Consider the following 16,026-nt stretch of genomic DNA (forward strand, 5'->3'; position numbering starts at 1 on the left):
CCCACTCTTTCACTCAAGAAACCGTCACACTTACAGGGATCAATGTGATCACCACTCTGACAATATAAATAAGTCTTTGAATCCATGATTGAAGGACAAGATTCGAACACTCGAACACTCGTCCAACAAGAATTTTACGAGTAATCACTCTCAAGAATTCATCAATCTTTCAGAACTTATTCAAAAACTTCACAGTTTACCAATTACTGCAGAAACCTTCAACACATCCACAATCCTTGATTATTATTGATTCCACACAATTCTCAGCTTCCCTCCTACAGATCATCCCATCTCCCTCTTTGCGACCGAATTGACTCTGGAATGGCCATTGACTTGGTTTAGGCCGGAGTCCTACAGATTGATCTCTCGAATCTAAGCACTCCCTTTGCAGTGCATCTGTGTGAGGTTCAGCAGTTTTCTCGGTTGAGGAGTCTCGACCGCATACTCGATTCTTCACTTTCCTAAAAAACCAGCAAACTGTTTTCCCTCATCCACAGATTGACGACCATTCTCTCGGTTGCAATTTCACATTTTCACAGAATGGCTGGTCTTAGATCTGGGACAGTTACAAACGTGAACGACGCTAGCACTAGCAATAACGACAATGAGGATATCCCGGAAACCATCCCTTCCTCCAACAATGACGGTGGTGATGTCACTCCTCCTCACACCAACTTGGAAAATCATCCTCTCTTCGGCAGACATCCTGAAAAGGTCAGAGGGAATCCACCCACCATGGATGACCTCATCAAAGTGCAAGAGACTCTTTCCAAGAATCAAACTGACATGGCTACAACACAAAAGGAGTTGTTCGGTTTTCTCAAAACTCTCACTGACAATATGTCAGAAAAACTTCAGGAAAAGGGAAAAGGTAAAGAACCTTCTTCAACTGACGATCCAGAAGTCACTTCAATTCATATAGTCGACGATGATGAAGTACAGAAGGCTGCATAGAAAACATCATCAGGAGAGCCTGCTAATTTCATCACTCGTAAAGAGCTGGAGCGTTTCATGGAGAACCATGGGAAAAACATTACGCTCACCGTCCACCATCATCAACCTCCATACCCGACTGCTACACAAAGGATTCCTCTCCCAAAGAGTTATATTTCTCCAACGTTCACTCTGTACAGCGGAACTGGGAACGCCCGAGAACATGTCTCTCGATTCTTAGAAGCGCTAGGGAGCATGAACACAATCATGTTGTCCGGCTGAAGGAATTCTCAAAATCTCTGACAGGCTAGGCATGTACCTGGTACAACAACATCGCACCAGGAAGCATTGCCAATTGGGGAGCAATGGTTAATTCCTTCTACAGGAAATACTTCTTCGTCTCTGAGAAGACTACTCTTTCTGACTTAGGAAGGATGGCACAGAAGAACGCTGAAAATCCTAATGACTATGTGAAGAGGTTCGGAATTCAGGATTTGGATTGCCATGATCCCAACGTTACTGAACAACAACTGGTGGATTTGTGCATCAACGGGATAATCCCAGTCTACAGAGCTTTGCTGGAAAATCTCCGTTTTCAGACCTTCTCAGAACTTCATGAAGCGGCCAAGCGATCAGCAACTACTACACCTACTTTACTGGAAAGAGCAAAGTCTACAAGGTCGAGGAATCTCGAAGCATCCGACGCCTAGTAAAAAATCAGTACAATCTCCAACCTTCCATGAAAGTTGTTGCTGAACGGAGCAAAGGGAAAGCCGAGCCACCACATCACAAGCATGCTCCTCCAATCTCCCAGAAGCGCAAAGACAGGATGAACAATCTTGAAATGCACAAACTTCAACCCTGCATCAACAAATGGGAAAATGGTTAGACAGACTCAAACTTCCCTCTTCTCACCGAAGAAGTGATCGAGTTACTGGAAGTCTGGGTTCGAGATGGTGCAACCAAATTTCCATTCACCAGGGGAGAGCCGACCGAAGAAGAAATGGAGAATCACAGAACTTCAATCTCCCCGAACAACCTTCCTACGAAGCAGTTCAGTCATTGATCGAGCACATCTGCGAATTGCTTTATCTGTCAAGAGCTCAAAGGAAAGACATGCTCACGACTCTGAATCATATCGTTTCAGCAAATCCATTCCGGAAATACTTCTTGAGCCTTTATCCACAGACAAAGATATGTATGACTGGGGACTTCTCACCACAGTTAATCTCCAAGAAAATGAATTTGAGAGAACGTTGATGATGTTGTCACTTCCATCAACACTATTCCACTGAAAACCCTCAGAGTCGCAGGCATCACTCGACAAGAATCTACTCGTCATCCCATCATCGGAGCACTTGGAGAAATTTCGAACTTTGACAAGGTTGAAGCAAGAACCTGCAAAAGATGCATAGACATTCATCAAGAGGTTCCGCACTCAGACAAGTCTCATTCCTTCCATGTCTATGTTATTTATTTCCTCACATGCTATCCTATCATGGGGACTCAATTCTGCTAGAAACTCTTCAATACATTATAAATGGTAGATTCACCGCATTAGTATTTCACCAAGTGGTTGAATATGACATCGCTTCGAATCGAGCATCTCACCGAGACATTCACTACTGAGAGATGAAGAAGCATGGAAAAGAAAACTTTGGGCATTTCTCCATAGACTTGTAGGAATGTCCACGAGTATCAGAAATCTCTGATGTCTGCACAAGTGTTGAATCCCGCTATCGCAGCGGAATGCCGAATCAATAGGAGATACACGGGCCGAGACGATCAAGTCTAAAACGTTCGACGCTTCAGCGCTTAAGCATATAAGAAGCCTTCGAATTGTATTCCCAATCAAATAGTACACCTTCGAGCGCCTCTAGCTTCAGCATAATATCCGGACGGTGACACACTGGTTCAACACCGACACGATCAAAGTGTAGCTGAATTACAATCGATAAGTCTTCACTATCCCATGATAAGACTTATGAAGCAGATGCAACATCATTCATCAATGGATGCTACAAACTCCTTCAACTCTGCTAAGTGAAAGAGGGATGCACTGGGGACTTGATTTTATTGGAAATATCAATTCAATATATTTCAATAAATGTTATCCACATAACAAGTCATTGCAACCTGATGTGATTCCATGAAACGTCATCAAAAGGAACCTCTCTACATCACAAACCCCTGCACGACTGGGGAACTTCCTCTTTTCACCAATCATATCCAGAATGAAGACTGCATTCAAACGATTATGTCGATGTCTTATCTACAAAGTTTAATGGTTAAACAATAAACCTCGTATTGTATTCCTTAATACTATGTCTATCTAGCGTGTTCATGCTTCGCAGTTTTATTTTCAATATGAACGACTTGAAAGATACGTTAGGGAATGAAATAGTTCAAGTCAAATATCACTAACCTCAAGTGGAAGGATGATGTTGTGGTTGTATCTCCTTACTTCTTCACTTCTTCAAGTCTTCGCAATACTTGTAATGTCTCATATCCTAATACTTTCAAGCTAACCTATACGAAGTTGACTCTAGTATATTTAATCAAGCGACTCTTAAATGAGTTTTGGTTCACTAAAATATGATAACCAAACTTGACATACCAACGCTTGGTGGGTTCAACCGAGCTATGCTCTAACAATCTCCCCCTTTGCCATTTTTAGTGACAAAACTCTTACAATCATATGGATAAATAAATTACAAGAATTCATTACACATACGCTTGATTCCCGAATTCAAAAACACATAACCTGCATACATTCAATCCTTAAAAATGCAACAGCTGTTGACATTTGTTGATGGTGGTTTTTAGTTCAGGGTTAAATTTGTAAAAGTCTATCTACCTGACCTGGTATCAGATGTAGTAGACATTGATATGTCTATATTCCGCAGGGAATTTGGAGAATATATCAAAATATGATAAGCGCCTATGTCTCTCTTCATATTATATTGAAACTCAAGCTCCTAGATGAATCAATCAAGATGGTTGATCTTAGGAATGCTTCAGAAACCCTCAATCCCAATTTTACTTCTCCTAGCACCGAAAATACTCCACATGTTATTCCTGAATCCGTTATTTCATTCAAAACCATTGTCGAGGCTATGGAGTCTCGATATTTAACAACTATTCATGACTTGACGAAAATCCTGAATGATATTATCGAGAATCAAGCTACTATTGTCAAGACGCAGGACGGAGTATTTACACTTTTGAAAGCGCTCACGGATCAACTGTCAAAGGAACCAACACGTATTCATTCTGTAGGAAACACTATCAACCATTCATTTTGGATCAATGCTGATGGTGGTAGTCCTTTTTCCAAGATTCATATTCCTACTCCTAGTGAGAAGGATGAAGCCTATGGTCACGCTGAATGGAAAGGTATCCACCAAGCTAACTTGTCTGCTCATGAAGATCAAAAGATGTTTCCTCAAGATCAGAAAGAAGACTCGTGGGATTTATCACGTTCTCATCAGAGTCCTAGCAATGAAAAAGTGATTTCATTATGTGCATCCTTCCTGAAAAATCAATTTCCATATTGCATCAGAAGCTGCTAAGAGATACGTTGCTGCTTTACTCAGTCGATCTGAACCGTTCCAGAATGAAGAACCTCGTAAAGACGTTCAGGAAAGTATGCGTCTTTCTAATAAAATATCTAGCCTCCAGTAAATCGCTAATGAAAGAAAAAAGAGAAAAACTCCAGCAACGGAACAACAACCCAAACGTGTGGCACAAGCGCATCAGACGGCTTCACCCCAGAAGGTCGCGCGACTAAGGTTCATGTGCAACAACAAGAAACTGGATATGCTGCTCCAAACTTCCCGTTCCCGATCGAGAAAGTAATTGAACTCCTGGAAGTATGGATTCAAGATGATGCCATCAAACTACCTCATGTTAGGCGCCTACCAACTGAAGAACAAATGGCAAATCCTAAGTATTGCCATCAATCATCCTACCAGTGAATCCAATGCTCTGAAGCGCATCGTCCAAGAAAATATAGATTCAGGGGAATTGCGCCTGGGGACTGGAGATCCTCCATCTTTTCGCGGATCGGCATAAAAATGTTACACAGACAATAAAGGACGATTGGGGGCTTCTCGCGGCCAAAATTGCGTCACATAATAAACTTGGATTTGCAACCTGATAATTCAGTTTTGTGGAGAGACCCCTAAGAGAATAGAGTATGTGGTCGTATCGGACGAGAGCAAAAAGGGAATTACGAACACTATGGTGTTACATCCTCTACCACCGACACCAGCAAATACCAGAAGCATCCCCTATGACGTGACGCCTCTTATTACCAGAGCCGGAGCCGCCGCTACTCCTAATATTTCTTCGAGCATGACGCCTCCAATCATTCTCTCCAGAAGCCGCTCCGCTTCAATATTTCGCTCCAGAAGCCGCTTCAATGTTCTCTCCAGAAGTCGCCACTCCTCTCTATCAAGGATCGTGATCACAACCAGCCAAGGTTCGTAGTTGTGTCCACCTTTTGATCCATCTCTCCAAAGCTCGTGGTCGTGGAAAGTTTACTCGCTTACGCGTCCAGCCAATCCCTTTGCTTCCATGGACGCCCATACAATTCCTGCCAACCTATTACAATGTAGTCTCTTTGGATCACATCTACTGCCAAGAACTGTTGTTGCTCGTTTGTTGATACCAGTCAGAGGTTTACCATAACAACAACCACTAAAAATCTCAGGAGACACGGTCACCCAAAAGTCATAGCCACGACGAGGTCATTTACTCTTCAAAGGTGTAGCGTAAGGATATCATCACCTCTCTGCCCAGAAGGCGTGTGAAACACTTTACGAGGCCCACGACGGTTCCCGAGCCTACTTAGAGGAAACAACTTCAGTAACCAAAGAGAAGTGCGACTGGGGACTTCTCATCGCGGACCATCCCCAACAACAATCAAGCATTCATGAGATAACTCCAGAGACACGGTTGAAACATTTTTCTTGAAGAGACAGAGGGAGCCACGATTAACGACATAACTCTCTCACTGCTACATTTTCGTTATCCAGAATTTTTCGTCCATGAGATGATTCCAAGAATCCCAGCATCACATCCAGAAGAGTACAATAAGCTTGTATCAAATCCCATAAGCGTGGATTCAAGGCGATGCAATTAAAGTAGGCTACAGTTGGGGACTGAAGCCTCCTTCAGGTTTAGAGGTTTGAACGCAGTCACCACCTTACCAGTGAATGCAGTAGAAGCACATATTTCACGAGAATATAGGCTCAGGATAATTACACATGGGGACTACCAACATGGGATGCTTTCACTCCCCTCAACCAGGTTATTTCTGATTTCAATATCATCTCTGTCGAAGTTTTACGAGCCACAGGAATTCCTCAACATGAAGCCATACACGTGCATCAAAGACTCCAAAAGCACGCCACAGAGATACATTCACATATGCGGCCACACCATTGGGTCTAACAGAAGTATAACTGGGGGCTGCTCACCGCATCCCATTCCATACAACAGTTCAAGTTTCAGAAGATGGTTCAAAGGATGTCGCAGCACATCGGCCACGGAACGCTCTCAGCTCGTCTACTTCACCCAATGGCTCCAGAAGATTTCGACCATGCAAGCATCCACAGTATATCATCATCGCAATCAGAAAGTCCAGGCACCGAATAACCTAAACTCAAGGATGGACCAACAACGCAACCACAATCTCTAAGATTAACCCTGACATGATCATTGCCGAGAATATATTTCATCCATCCATCCCAAGAGTGCAATGGAGTTTGGTAAATTTTGAAATCTACTGGAGAGGTCAGATACTCATTCTTATGGAGTCGAAACCTTATTACACATTCTTGAGAAGATCGATGGTACTGTTGAGTGGCTACATGCACAAAATGGAAAAGAGCACCTACCTTGAGTTCTCCTGGCTCACCTTGCTGCTGATTAAAACTACCGGAGATTGCTTTGTTGCTGTTAATGCTCGCTCTACCACCACTAAAAAATGACGAAGAGGAGCCGGACGCTGTAGACAAAAGCACGGATCCGGACGAGCAACAAAAACAGAAGAGGGTCGATACCCCTTTTCATACGAACGGAGTTTCTAGAGTTTGAACAGAAGCAGGATTCCTCCTTGCTCCATGAACGGGACTGGGCGTACCACACTCATGATCCATAGCCGAACAAGCCGTGTGCCAATATCTTCGCTCCATGGTCGAACCATTAGCGCGCCATCACGAGGAACACCAACCGCTCAACCTGCAGCGCTCCGTGGTCAGGACAGCGCCAACGCTCCATGCCACCAGCACTCCGTGGTCAAGCTAGCGCCAACGCTCCGAGCGCCAACAACAACAGTTCGTGGTCGAAGTTGCAGCACCATCATCGCTCCGTGGTCGAAGTTGCAGAACCATCATCACCGCTCCGTGGCCGAAGTAGCGGCGCCATCCACCGTTCCGCGGACTAAAGCCAAATGTCGTTTTTACCATCCCACGGGCTGAAGCCAAGTGCCATTTCCACCGTTCCTCGTCCAAAGTTAAGGCCCTTGCACAAAGTACTCAATCAGGGAACATACTGCTCTCTATAAATAAAGAATTCTGTGTCAAACATATAGAATTCAATCAATTTTGTGATAATTCACAAAATTCATAAATTTGACTAATTTGCAAAAATTAGGGTTTTGCGCCCTGCACAGTATATTAGGCCCCGTTGGTCGATGCTTAAACAACTAAGAAATTGATCCGCCGTGTATTTGTAGGTGCAAAGTCCTACCCAAAATCAGAAAATAAAAAATAACGGAGCCTTGGAGTAGGAGCAGCAATGAGAGGGAGCGTGGCCATGCCATAGGCTAGCCGGTGCCACTTGGCCACGCCCTATGCTACCCAACCGACCCTAATTCCTTTGTCGACCAATCAGATCGCTTTAAACCTGCCACACTTCCATGAGTTGCGGCTGGGACCATACTTGCCGGCCCTATTTCCCATCGACCAATCAGGTAGCATTAAACCTGCCACGCGCTCCAAAAGGGTGGCCACGCCCGTGCTTGGCCTGCCCCCTACTTTTATTGACCAATCAGGTTGCTTCAAACCTGCCACATCTTTAAAAGAGGTGGAAATTGTGTCAAGAAGTCGCCATGCTAAGTTGGCTTCCCAACAAACGCGCAGATAAGGACCCTGATAGCATGATAGAGTGTCATCCCATGAGTATGGAGAGATGAGGCACTGCTGATTTGGACGCCCGGAGGCTCGGTTCTGGTTGGTTTAGCGTTTGCGGGTCGGATCCCAAAAAGAAATTTTTGTTTTAGGAACAGACGTTCGTTTGTTAGTTTAATAAACAAGCAAAATAGACCTGAGTTAATAAAAAAATTTGTCTATGCGCTTTCAAGGAAGCCAAAATTTTGTTTTTTAAAAATGTGAGATTTCACAAAATGGAATAAACTCTCGTTTCAAAGGTGGATGCTCGTACGAGAGAAAAGTTTGTTTTTTTTAGACGTGTCTGTTAGTAATAAAATTTTATCCAGGAGCTTTCATGAAAAATTTTTATTTTTGAAAATATGCTCTTGTTTCAAAGACGGATGCTCGCACGAGGGAGCAAAATATATATTTTCAAATTTACGTGAGTTTCATGTTAAAAATATTTTCTGTAAAATCAATGTTTTTATTTTGAACAACTGTTGAAAGTAGAGAATCATACATGGTGAAATAATGTCTGAGTTTTCACAATTATAGAATGGACGTTTGTCCAATTTTTGGAAAATCAGTGGATGTTCACACAGTAAAAATTTACGTGGGTTGTTCACGGTTTTATGAAAATCAATTTATGATTTTTGAGCAATTGTTGAAAGCAAACAATTGTATATGTGATGAAATAATGTATGTATGAGTTTGGTGATTTTATAGTGTATGCACACATGTAGAAAATCAGTGAATGTTCACATGAAAGGTTATGTCAATTATTCATAGTTTCATGAAAAGTCAAGTGTTGACTTTAAATAATGAATTTTGCTCGTCTTGGCATGTTTGAAAAAGCGAGCAAGTTTTTCGAAGTTTTACGTTATTATCACTAAGTTCGTGAAACCGTAAATAGGTAAGAGTTGAGGAATACCATTTTAACGCGTATTGTTATTTGTATATCCATGACTCCTTGTCTTTCACCTCAGATAGTGGTGACTTCTGGTTACAACCACTCTTCAGGATCTTCCGGGCAAAGCTCCAGAAATATCAAGTCAAAGATGAAGACTTCTGCAGACCGAGGTGAATCAACCTTTCAGAGACGCTGGAAAGCTGATGCATTGTATGTCTCTCGATCATCTGGGAGGCGTCCGTGCTAAGATATATGCTTTCTTGGTATTAGCAGGTGCGGAGAGAAAGCAGAGACGTGATGAATTGTCATAGAAGAAAAGAGCTGAAGATGAAAAGCTCATATCTCATCAGCAGAAACACTGTCAACTTCAGTAAGTGAGACTATCAGCTGAAGATGAAGTTCATCCTTGCGTTGATGGCGTAGCTCCTGACGTGGATGAATGAAGAGTTTCGTCATAATTCGTCATCAGAAAATTCAGAAGTTAGGTCTTCATTGAAATTGCTGTAGAATCTTCGTCCATTGTCAGATTTTCGCGATCTACCCATATATCCTCATGCCCAAGAAATTTCCAAGATTTAGAAAAGAAGCTTTTCGTCTTTTGAGCACGTTTAAGGGCCGAAATTAGCAAAACAATAAACTTCCAGGAGGTTTTCAGGAAATTTTCAGCTGTCATGCAGTCCAAAATTTTGTACACATCTTTTTGCTCGTTTCTCCAATTGCTGTGAATTTTGGATATGTTGTAGATGACATCCATACGAATAGAATGGTATATGAACCATCCCTAGATTCTTCACCATTTTCTCCCAGCTCGCTGATTTGTGCGTGACAGTGTGAAATCATCTCAGGTGAGCTTGTTGTAAAACACTCATGTTGTGTCTTTAGACCACTCGCTTGTGTCTGGAACGGTTGGTGAAGGATTTTAATGTCATCGATTCGTTTGAGATCAGGACCCCTTGATTGATACATGAGCATGGTGCTTGCAGTGCCATCTTGTTTCCGTCAGTCGTAGAAACATCAGTTCTGAAACCCTGGTCATGGGACCATAACTGAGGTTGCTCTCAAGAGGGGGTGATGTAATGACCATGGTTGCATGTTCCGGTGATAGAATTCATTTTACGATGAATGATTAGCACTGGAGATCCCTGCGCCACGAGTCTTGGACTTGTGAAATTGATCGTCATGATCAGCGGACCATCAGTCCCCAGTATTTTGTTAAATCTCTCCCTTTCGTTTTTCCTTCTTCTGGCAAGACCTAAATAGGGGACCGGGTAGAAAAATTGATGTAAAGACCTAGGCGGTCGAAGCTGGAGATACCTTGATGAAGGACTCAGTGGAAATACCTGGTGGACACTGACCGACTGTGGAAGTTATGAATCCCGTCTGAGGATTGTTGTTTGTATGTTGTATGCTCTGGAAGCTGTAAGAACCTCATACGACGTCGGAATTTGACGCTTGACCCCAAATTTTGAATCTAAGAGACTGAGTTATCACATGATCAAAGAATCACTCAATTTGGAGTTGCATAGGTCAGCCAACGAAGCGTGCACATTTGTAATTTGTAATCCCGTACAAACTTTTCAAATTTCATAGACCTGACGGTAAAGGCCATATCTTTCATATCATATGTCTGATTGATGCGCCCTTTTGGTATGTTGTAGAAGAGACATAGACGAACATGTTTTGTTCAGGAAGCGTTGTCCCATTTTTCACCCATTGGTACGTTTTTGTAAACTCATGGCCAGAAGTGTGTTGTACCTCATTTGTAGAGGTGATGAGAACATCTTGTAGAAGACTTGGGATTGTGCCCGCCTGTCGCGTAAGCTTTGGGAAAACGTTCATGTTACCTTGTTTTCAGATCTACTCATATTGATATGAATCATTAGGGCTTGAAGAAGTACGATGCATAGAGTAATGCTTCAGTGAAATGGATAGTTGATGAAGTCGGATGTTGCGCCTGAGGCTGATGCTGAGATTACAATTAAATTTTCTCCAGAAATTCTTGTTGATGTTGAGACCATGAATAGAGTTCCTCCACATGCTGCCGATACTATGATTGGAGTTGATATAGAAACCGAAGATGATAGTTTTTGGTCTTCCATCCAGTGAGCCTTTACATGCACGAACTAATTGGTGAGTTGAGCATTCCTAAGATGCGGGTTCTCATGATGGTAGACCTGCCATTCAAGAGGTTTTGAACCACTGATTCCTTTATTAGTTTTCAATTTTGGTCGGCTTCGAGAAATGGAGAACATTTTGGTTTCTATTTATTGGAAGGAGTTTTTAACAAGTTTTTGAGATCCTACTACTGCAGTAGGGATTTGTTCAAGATACATATACAGCGAATAATGTAAGGAATATTTTGGAGTTCAAGTGCAGAGTGATACTTTTTTGGATTATCTCTGAAATATAATGATATGGGATGTTTAATCTGTTGCTTAGGATTGATGATTTTGGTTAATCTCTCTATCAATTCTTCTTTTAATGCATCAAAAGCTATGTTTCTCATTTTATATTTCAATTAATGAAATGCTTTAATTCATAATGGAGTGAGATTGTCAAAAAATTTCAGTTGAAGGACGGCTCATTCAGAAGTCTTATTACATTTGGCATAAAAGGGTACTCTCTGTTCTTAAGTCATGGGATTCTCTAAGAAGCTGATAGAATAGGGCTTTGAGCTATGATTATATTCCGTTTAATTATAGTTACTTCTCAGTATCAGTGTTATCTTGGTAAGAAGTGCAAGCATGCTTGTTTTATCCTCTTTGTTTCATCTTGCTTTAGTGTTGTGAAGAATTCCCAGTCAGATTGCTACATTTGGCAACAAGCTTTAAGAATCTATACTTTTTCAGATGATTCTTTGTGATAAAGAATTTAGAATTAATGGTATGTATTTTTTCTGCCATTAATTGTCACTTATCTTTATCCTTCTTGCTATTAGTAGTCATTCCTTTATATTGGTGTTGTCAAATTCAAGTCTATCTGCATGCTACTCAATTACTCTACTTTGTCTGGTTGATGTCTCTGAGTTTGTTAAATTGTAGTAAAAGGTAATTAATCTTGATGAATTGTTCTATCACTCCTAATTCAATGTCCTGTTTTTTCATCTGCATGATGCAATTACTTAAAATCCCCTTAACTAGTATAAATATGTATCAATGTATGTATGTATTTTTCATCCAACACTCATTCACAGTTAACTATCTCATACTATTGCTTCCTCTTATCTCTTGGATTCAAAGAAAGTTTTTGAGTCAATCTAGTATAATGGGTCAATTTATCAAATTAGCAATGCCTGAGGTTCAAGTAAGAGCCCTAGATCTAGATGAGGATGTTGAGGAGTTCCCCTTTAGATTTGCTGCCCTCCTCTGTGATGACTGTAAGAACTATCATAAAACCTCAGTTAAACACCAACTCAACAAAGCTTGGGCTATCACTGCTTCAGATTTTAAGATAGAAAAACCTTTTATTCAAGGAAATGGGATTCAAAATTTGTTTGTGGTTTTGTTCAAAAATAAGCAAGACAAGGAGATTGCATATGCTGCAAGACCTACTTTGTATTTGGTCAATTGTTTGCAGTTCAGCAACTTGGTCCAGTGGAATCCATCTTTGACTTAGTTTGGGAAATCACGTTGATGCCAGTGCATATCAACATTCACTCAGACTTAGTCAATCAGGTTTGGTTAGGGAAGTTCTGGACCAGATTGGGAATTTTTTTACAGCTGACTCTCTTGCAGGAAGTTTATATGATGTAAAACTCATGGTACCTTTAAGAACCCCACTTACAAGGAAGGTTGTCTTTAACACAAACAAAAGAACTTATATTATGTATGCCTTCTATCCTAAGTTGCCTTTTCGGGCATGTAAGAGATGTTTTGTACTGTATCACAATGAAGCTCAGTGCAGGGATATCCAAATGAGGATTAATGTTAGGGAGCTTCCTGCACCAACTAGGCGTGCTTCTCATGTTGTTGTCACCAGGATGCAATCAAGTTCTGAAGTTGGAGAAAGCTCAAACTGGGGATCTCGAAAAGCGGTTTCTGCTCCGGCCTATCAGGGAGATTCTGTTGAACATTCAAAGCCTTCAGATTTTTCAGTCAGCCTCCAGCCGTCAGCAATCTTCAAGAATACTGGTTCTACTTTCTTTGCTCCTGTCGTGTCGTCTTCAGCTGCTAGGTTTGCTCCTCTTACTATTAGGAAACCGTCTAGCAATAATTCTCAGAATGCTAATGGGAATCTTGGAAAGAATTTTGATGGTTTCTCACAATCATATGAAAAAATCTCATTTGACATTGATGGTCTTTTGCATGATAGGAAAGGTAAAAGGCCTCGAACTTCTTTCGAAGCTTTTACTCAGGGTAATAGCGCTTTTACTATGATCCCCACTCCTCGATGGCCTCCTATCACTTCATTACCACCTTTTAGTCTACCTTCTGAAATTGCTTTTAGTACTGGTGGTTCTTCTGTCTCTGCTAGCCATGGTAATACAGATGCAAATGTTTTTTGGTCCACATCAACGTCAGCTTTTGCTCAGACCATTTACACAACACCTGGATTTATCTATAGTGTTATTTCAGAGATGAACTGTAACTCTGCAATGATGATGCCTTCAAGCTTGGATGTTGAATTCCCGTCTTTTGAGGAACAAAAGGAGGAGCCTTTGGAAAAAGTGATGCTCGAACCAATGCCTCTGTCAATGCTACCTGCGGAACCTGAAATTACGGATGAAGAATTCGAAAAGGAGATAGATATCATGATAATGGATACTGACTCTATGGATGCAGAAGCTTCGTATACTCATGACCTAGTAAGTCTCTAAATTCAATTTGAAAACTACTCAATTACGTTTTTTAGCGCTTAGAGAGTATTGTGTTTGTTATTCTTTTCTCTTTCAATTTTTAGATCTCTTTAATTTTTTCATCATGAAGTTTACTTGTTGGAATATGAACGGCTGCTGCTCTGATAAAAAATGGTTGCATCTCATGAACCTTTTTAGGAAGCATAGACCTACAACTATTTTTCCTTTAGAAACCATGGTAGATAGTGTTACTGCTATTGGTAAATCGGGTGGCATGGCTCTTGGATTCTTTAAAAACTCAAGTTTAGAGGTTGTAGGAAGTTCATTCAATATGATTCATGTAGTATGTGACATCACACCAGCCATTAAAAATTGTATGGTTACATTCATATACGGATCGTTAAATACTTTAGGTATTAGGAATCAATGGAACTATTTGAAACAACTTTACGAATCTGACAATAGGACTTGGCTTTTGCTTGGGGATTTCAACTTTATTCTTAATGTATCGGAGAAGCAGGGTGGCATTCCTGAGAACTCTTTAGCTTCAGACTTTGTCAAAAACTCGCTTTCATTACTAAATTTACATGAAGTTTACTCTTTTGGCAATCCTTTTACTTGGTGTAACAGAAGATTCAGGAATCCTTCTGAATTAATATTCGAGAAACTTGATAGAGGTTTTATTAATGATAAATGGGTATCGCTTCTTCCTCAAACTAGGGTTACGAATTTAGGTAGAGTTTTTTCGGATCATTGTCCCATCTTGTTACAATGCTTTCATCTTTCTGATAAATTGGCAATCCCTTTTAAATATTTCAAATGCTGGCAAGCTAGTCTTGACTTTAAAGATGTTCTTGTGAATTCGTGAGAAAAGGATAGTAAAGGCTCTTCAAGTTTTATCATTGTTGAAAAACTCAAGAATCTTAAGCATGATTTGTCATACTGGAATCTTAATTCCTTTGGACACATTAAAAAAACTATTAGTAAGTTAAATTTTGAAATTGAAAAACTTCAAAGTATGTTATATACTCCATCTGTAGGTAATTTTATCCTTAATTATTCTAAGCAATTGGACTTCTGGTATGAAATAGAAAACTCGTTCTATAAGCAAAAATCGAGGATAGACTACTTCATGCAGTATGACAAGAACACAAATTTCTTCCATAATACTGTTTAGTTAAGGAACATGTATAATACTATACATACTCTGAAAGATACTCAAGGTAATTGGCTAGAAAATAGGAATCAAGTGCTTCATCTTCTTGCAGATCACTTTAAAAATATTTATGCTTCTTCTTTGTCGTGTTCTTCTGATATTGACGATGTTCTTAAGGATGTAAAGCCAATTATTACTGATGAACTTAACATTAGGCTTGTTGCAATCCTTTCTGCTGAAGAGATCTTAGCAACAATTAAAAATATGGCGCCATGGAAATCCGCGGGACCAGATGGCTTTCCGGGGGGTTCTTCAGAGACAATTGGGATATCATTTCTACTGAAGTCATTAATCATGTGCAAGGGTTTTTTCGAAACAGGTTTCTTCTTAAATAGCTCAATCACTCCTTTATTGCTTTAATCCCAAAGGTTAGTAACCCCTCCACCCCTAATGATTTTAGACCTATTAGTCTTATTAACACTGTTTATAAAATCATTTCAAAAATTCTAACTAATCGCTTAAAGCCTGTTTTAGACTCTATTATTTCTCCTTATCAATCGACATGTATAGCAAATAGGAAAATTCATGATAATATTATCATCAGCCATGAAATTTTGCATTCTTTTAAAACTAGGAAGAAGAAAAATAACAAGGATGGGTTTATGGCCATTAAATTAGACTTATCGAAAGATTTCGATCGTCTAGAATGGTCATTCATAATTTCGGTCTTTAAAAAGATAGGCTTTTCAGATGACTGGTGTCAGCTGATATACCAATTGCATTAGCACAGTCTCATACTCGATTCTTGTTAATGGATCCCCAGGAGAAATGTTTTTTCCTACTAGAGGAATTAGGCAGGGAGATTCTTTATCTCCCTATATTTTTATCATTTGCATGGAAACCCTCTCTCAACTATTGATTAAAGGAGAGAATGAAAATGTTATTCAGGGTTTCAAGCTGAGGAAAAATAGCCCTCCTATTTCTCACTTATTTTTTGCAGATGATTGCATGCTATTTTCGAAAGCTTCTCTAACTTATGCTAAGAATCTGATGAAAATCATTAACAAGTTTGCTA

The 16,026-nt window shown here is 40.4% G+C and overlaps 1 protein-coding gene across 1 annotated transcript; it reads left to right on the plus strand.

Moving 5' to 3' along the window:
* Positions 1-14,030: 14,030 nt before the first annotated feature.
* LOC113347913 lies at positions 14,031-14,663 on the plus strand. Its single transcript, XM_026591607.1, has one exon. The coding sequence runs from the start codon at positions 14,031-14,033 to the stop codon at positions 14,661-14,663; it is 633 nt and encodes a 210-aa protein (XP_026447392.1).
* Positions 14,664-16,026: the final 1,363 nt, after the last annotated feature.

This window comes from Papaver somniferum, chromosome 1, assembly GCF_003573695.1.
Source record: "Papaver somniferum cultivar HN1 chromosome 1, ASM357369v1, whole genome shotgun sequence".
NCBI classification, from domain to species: domain Eukaryota; kingdom Viridiplantae; phylum Streptophyta; class Magnoliopsida; order Ranunculales; family Papaveraceae; genus Papaver; species Papaver somniferum.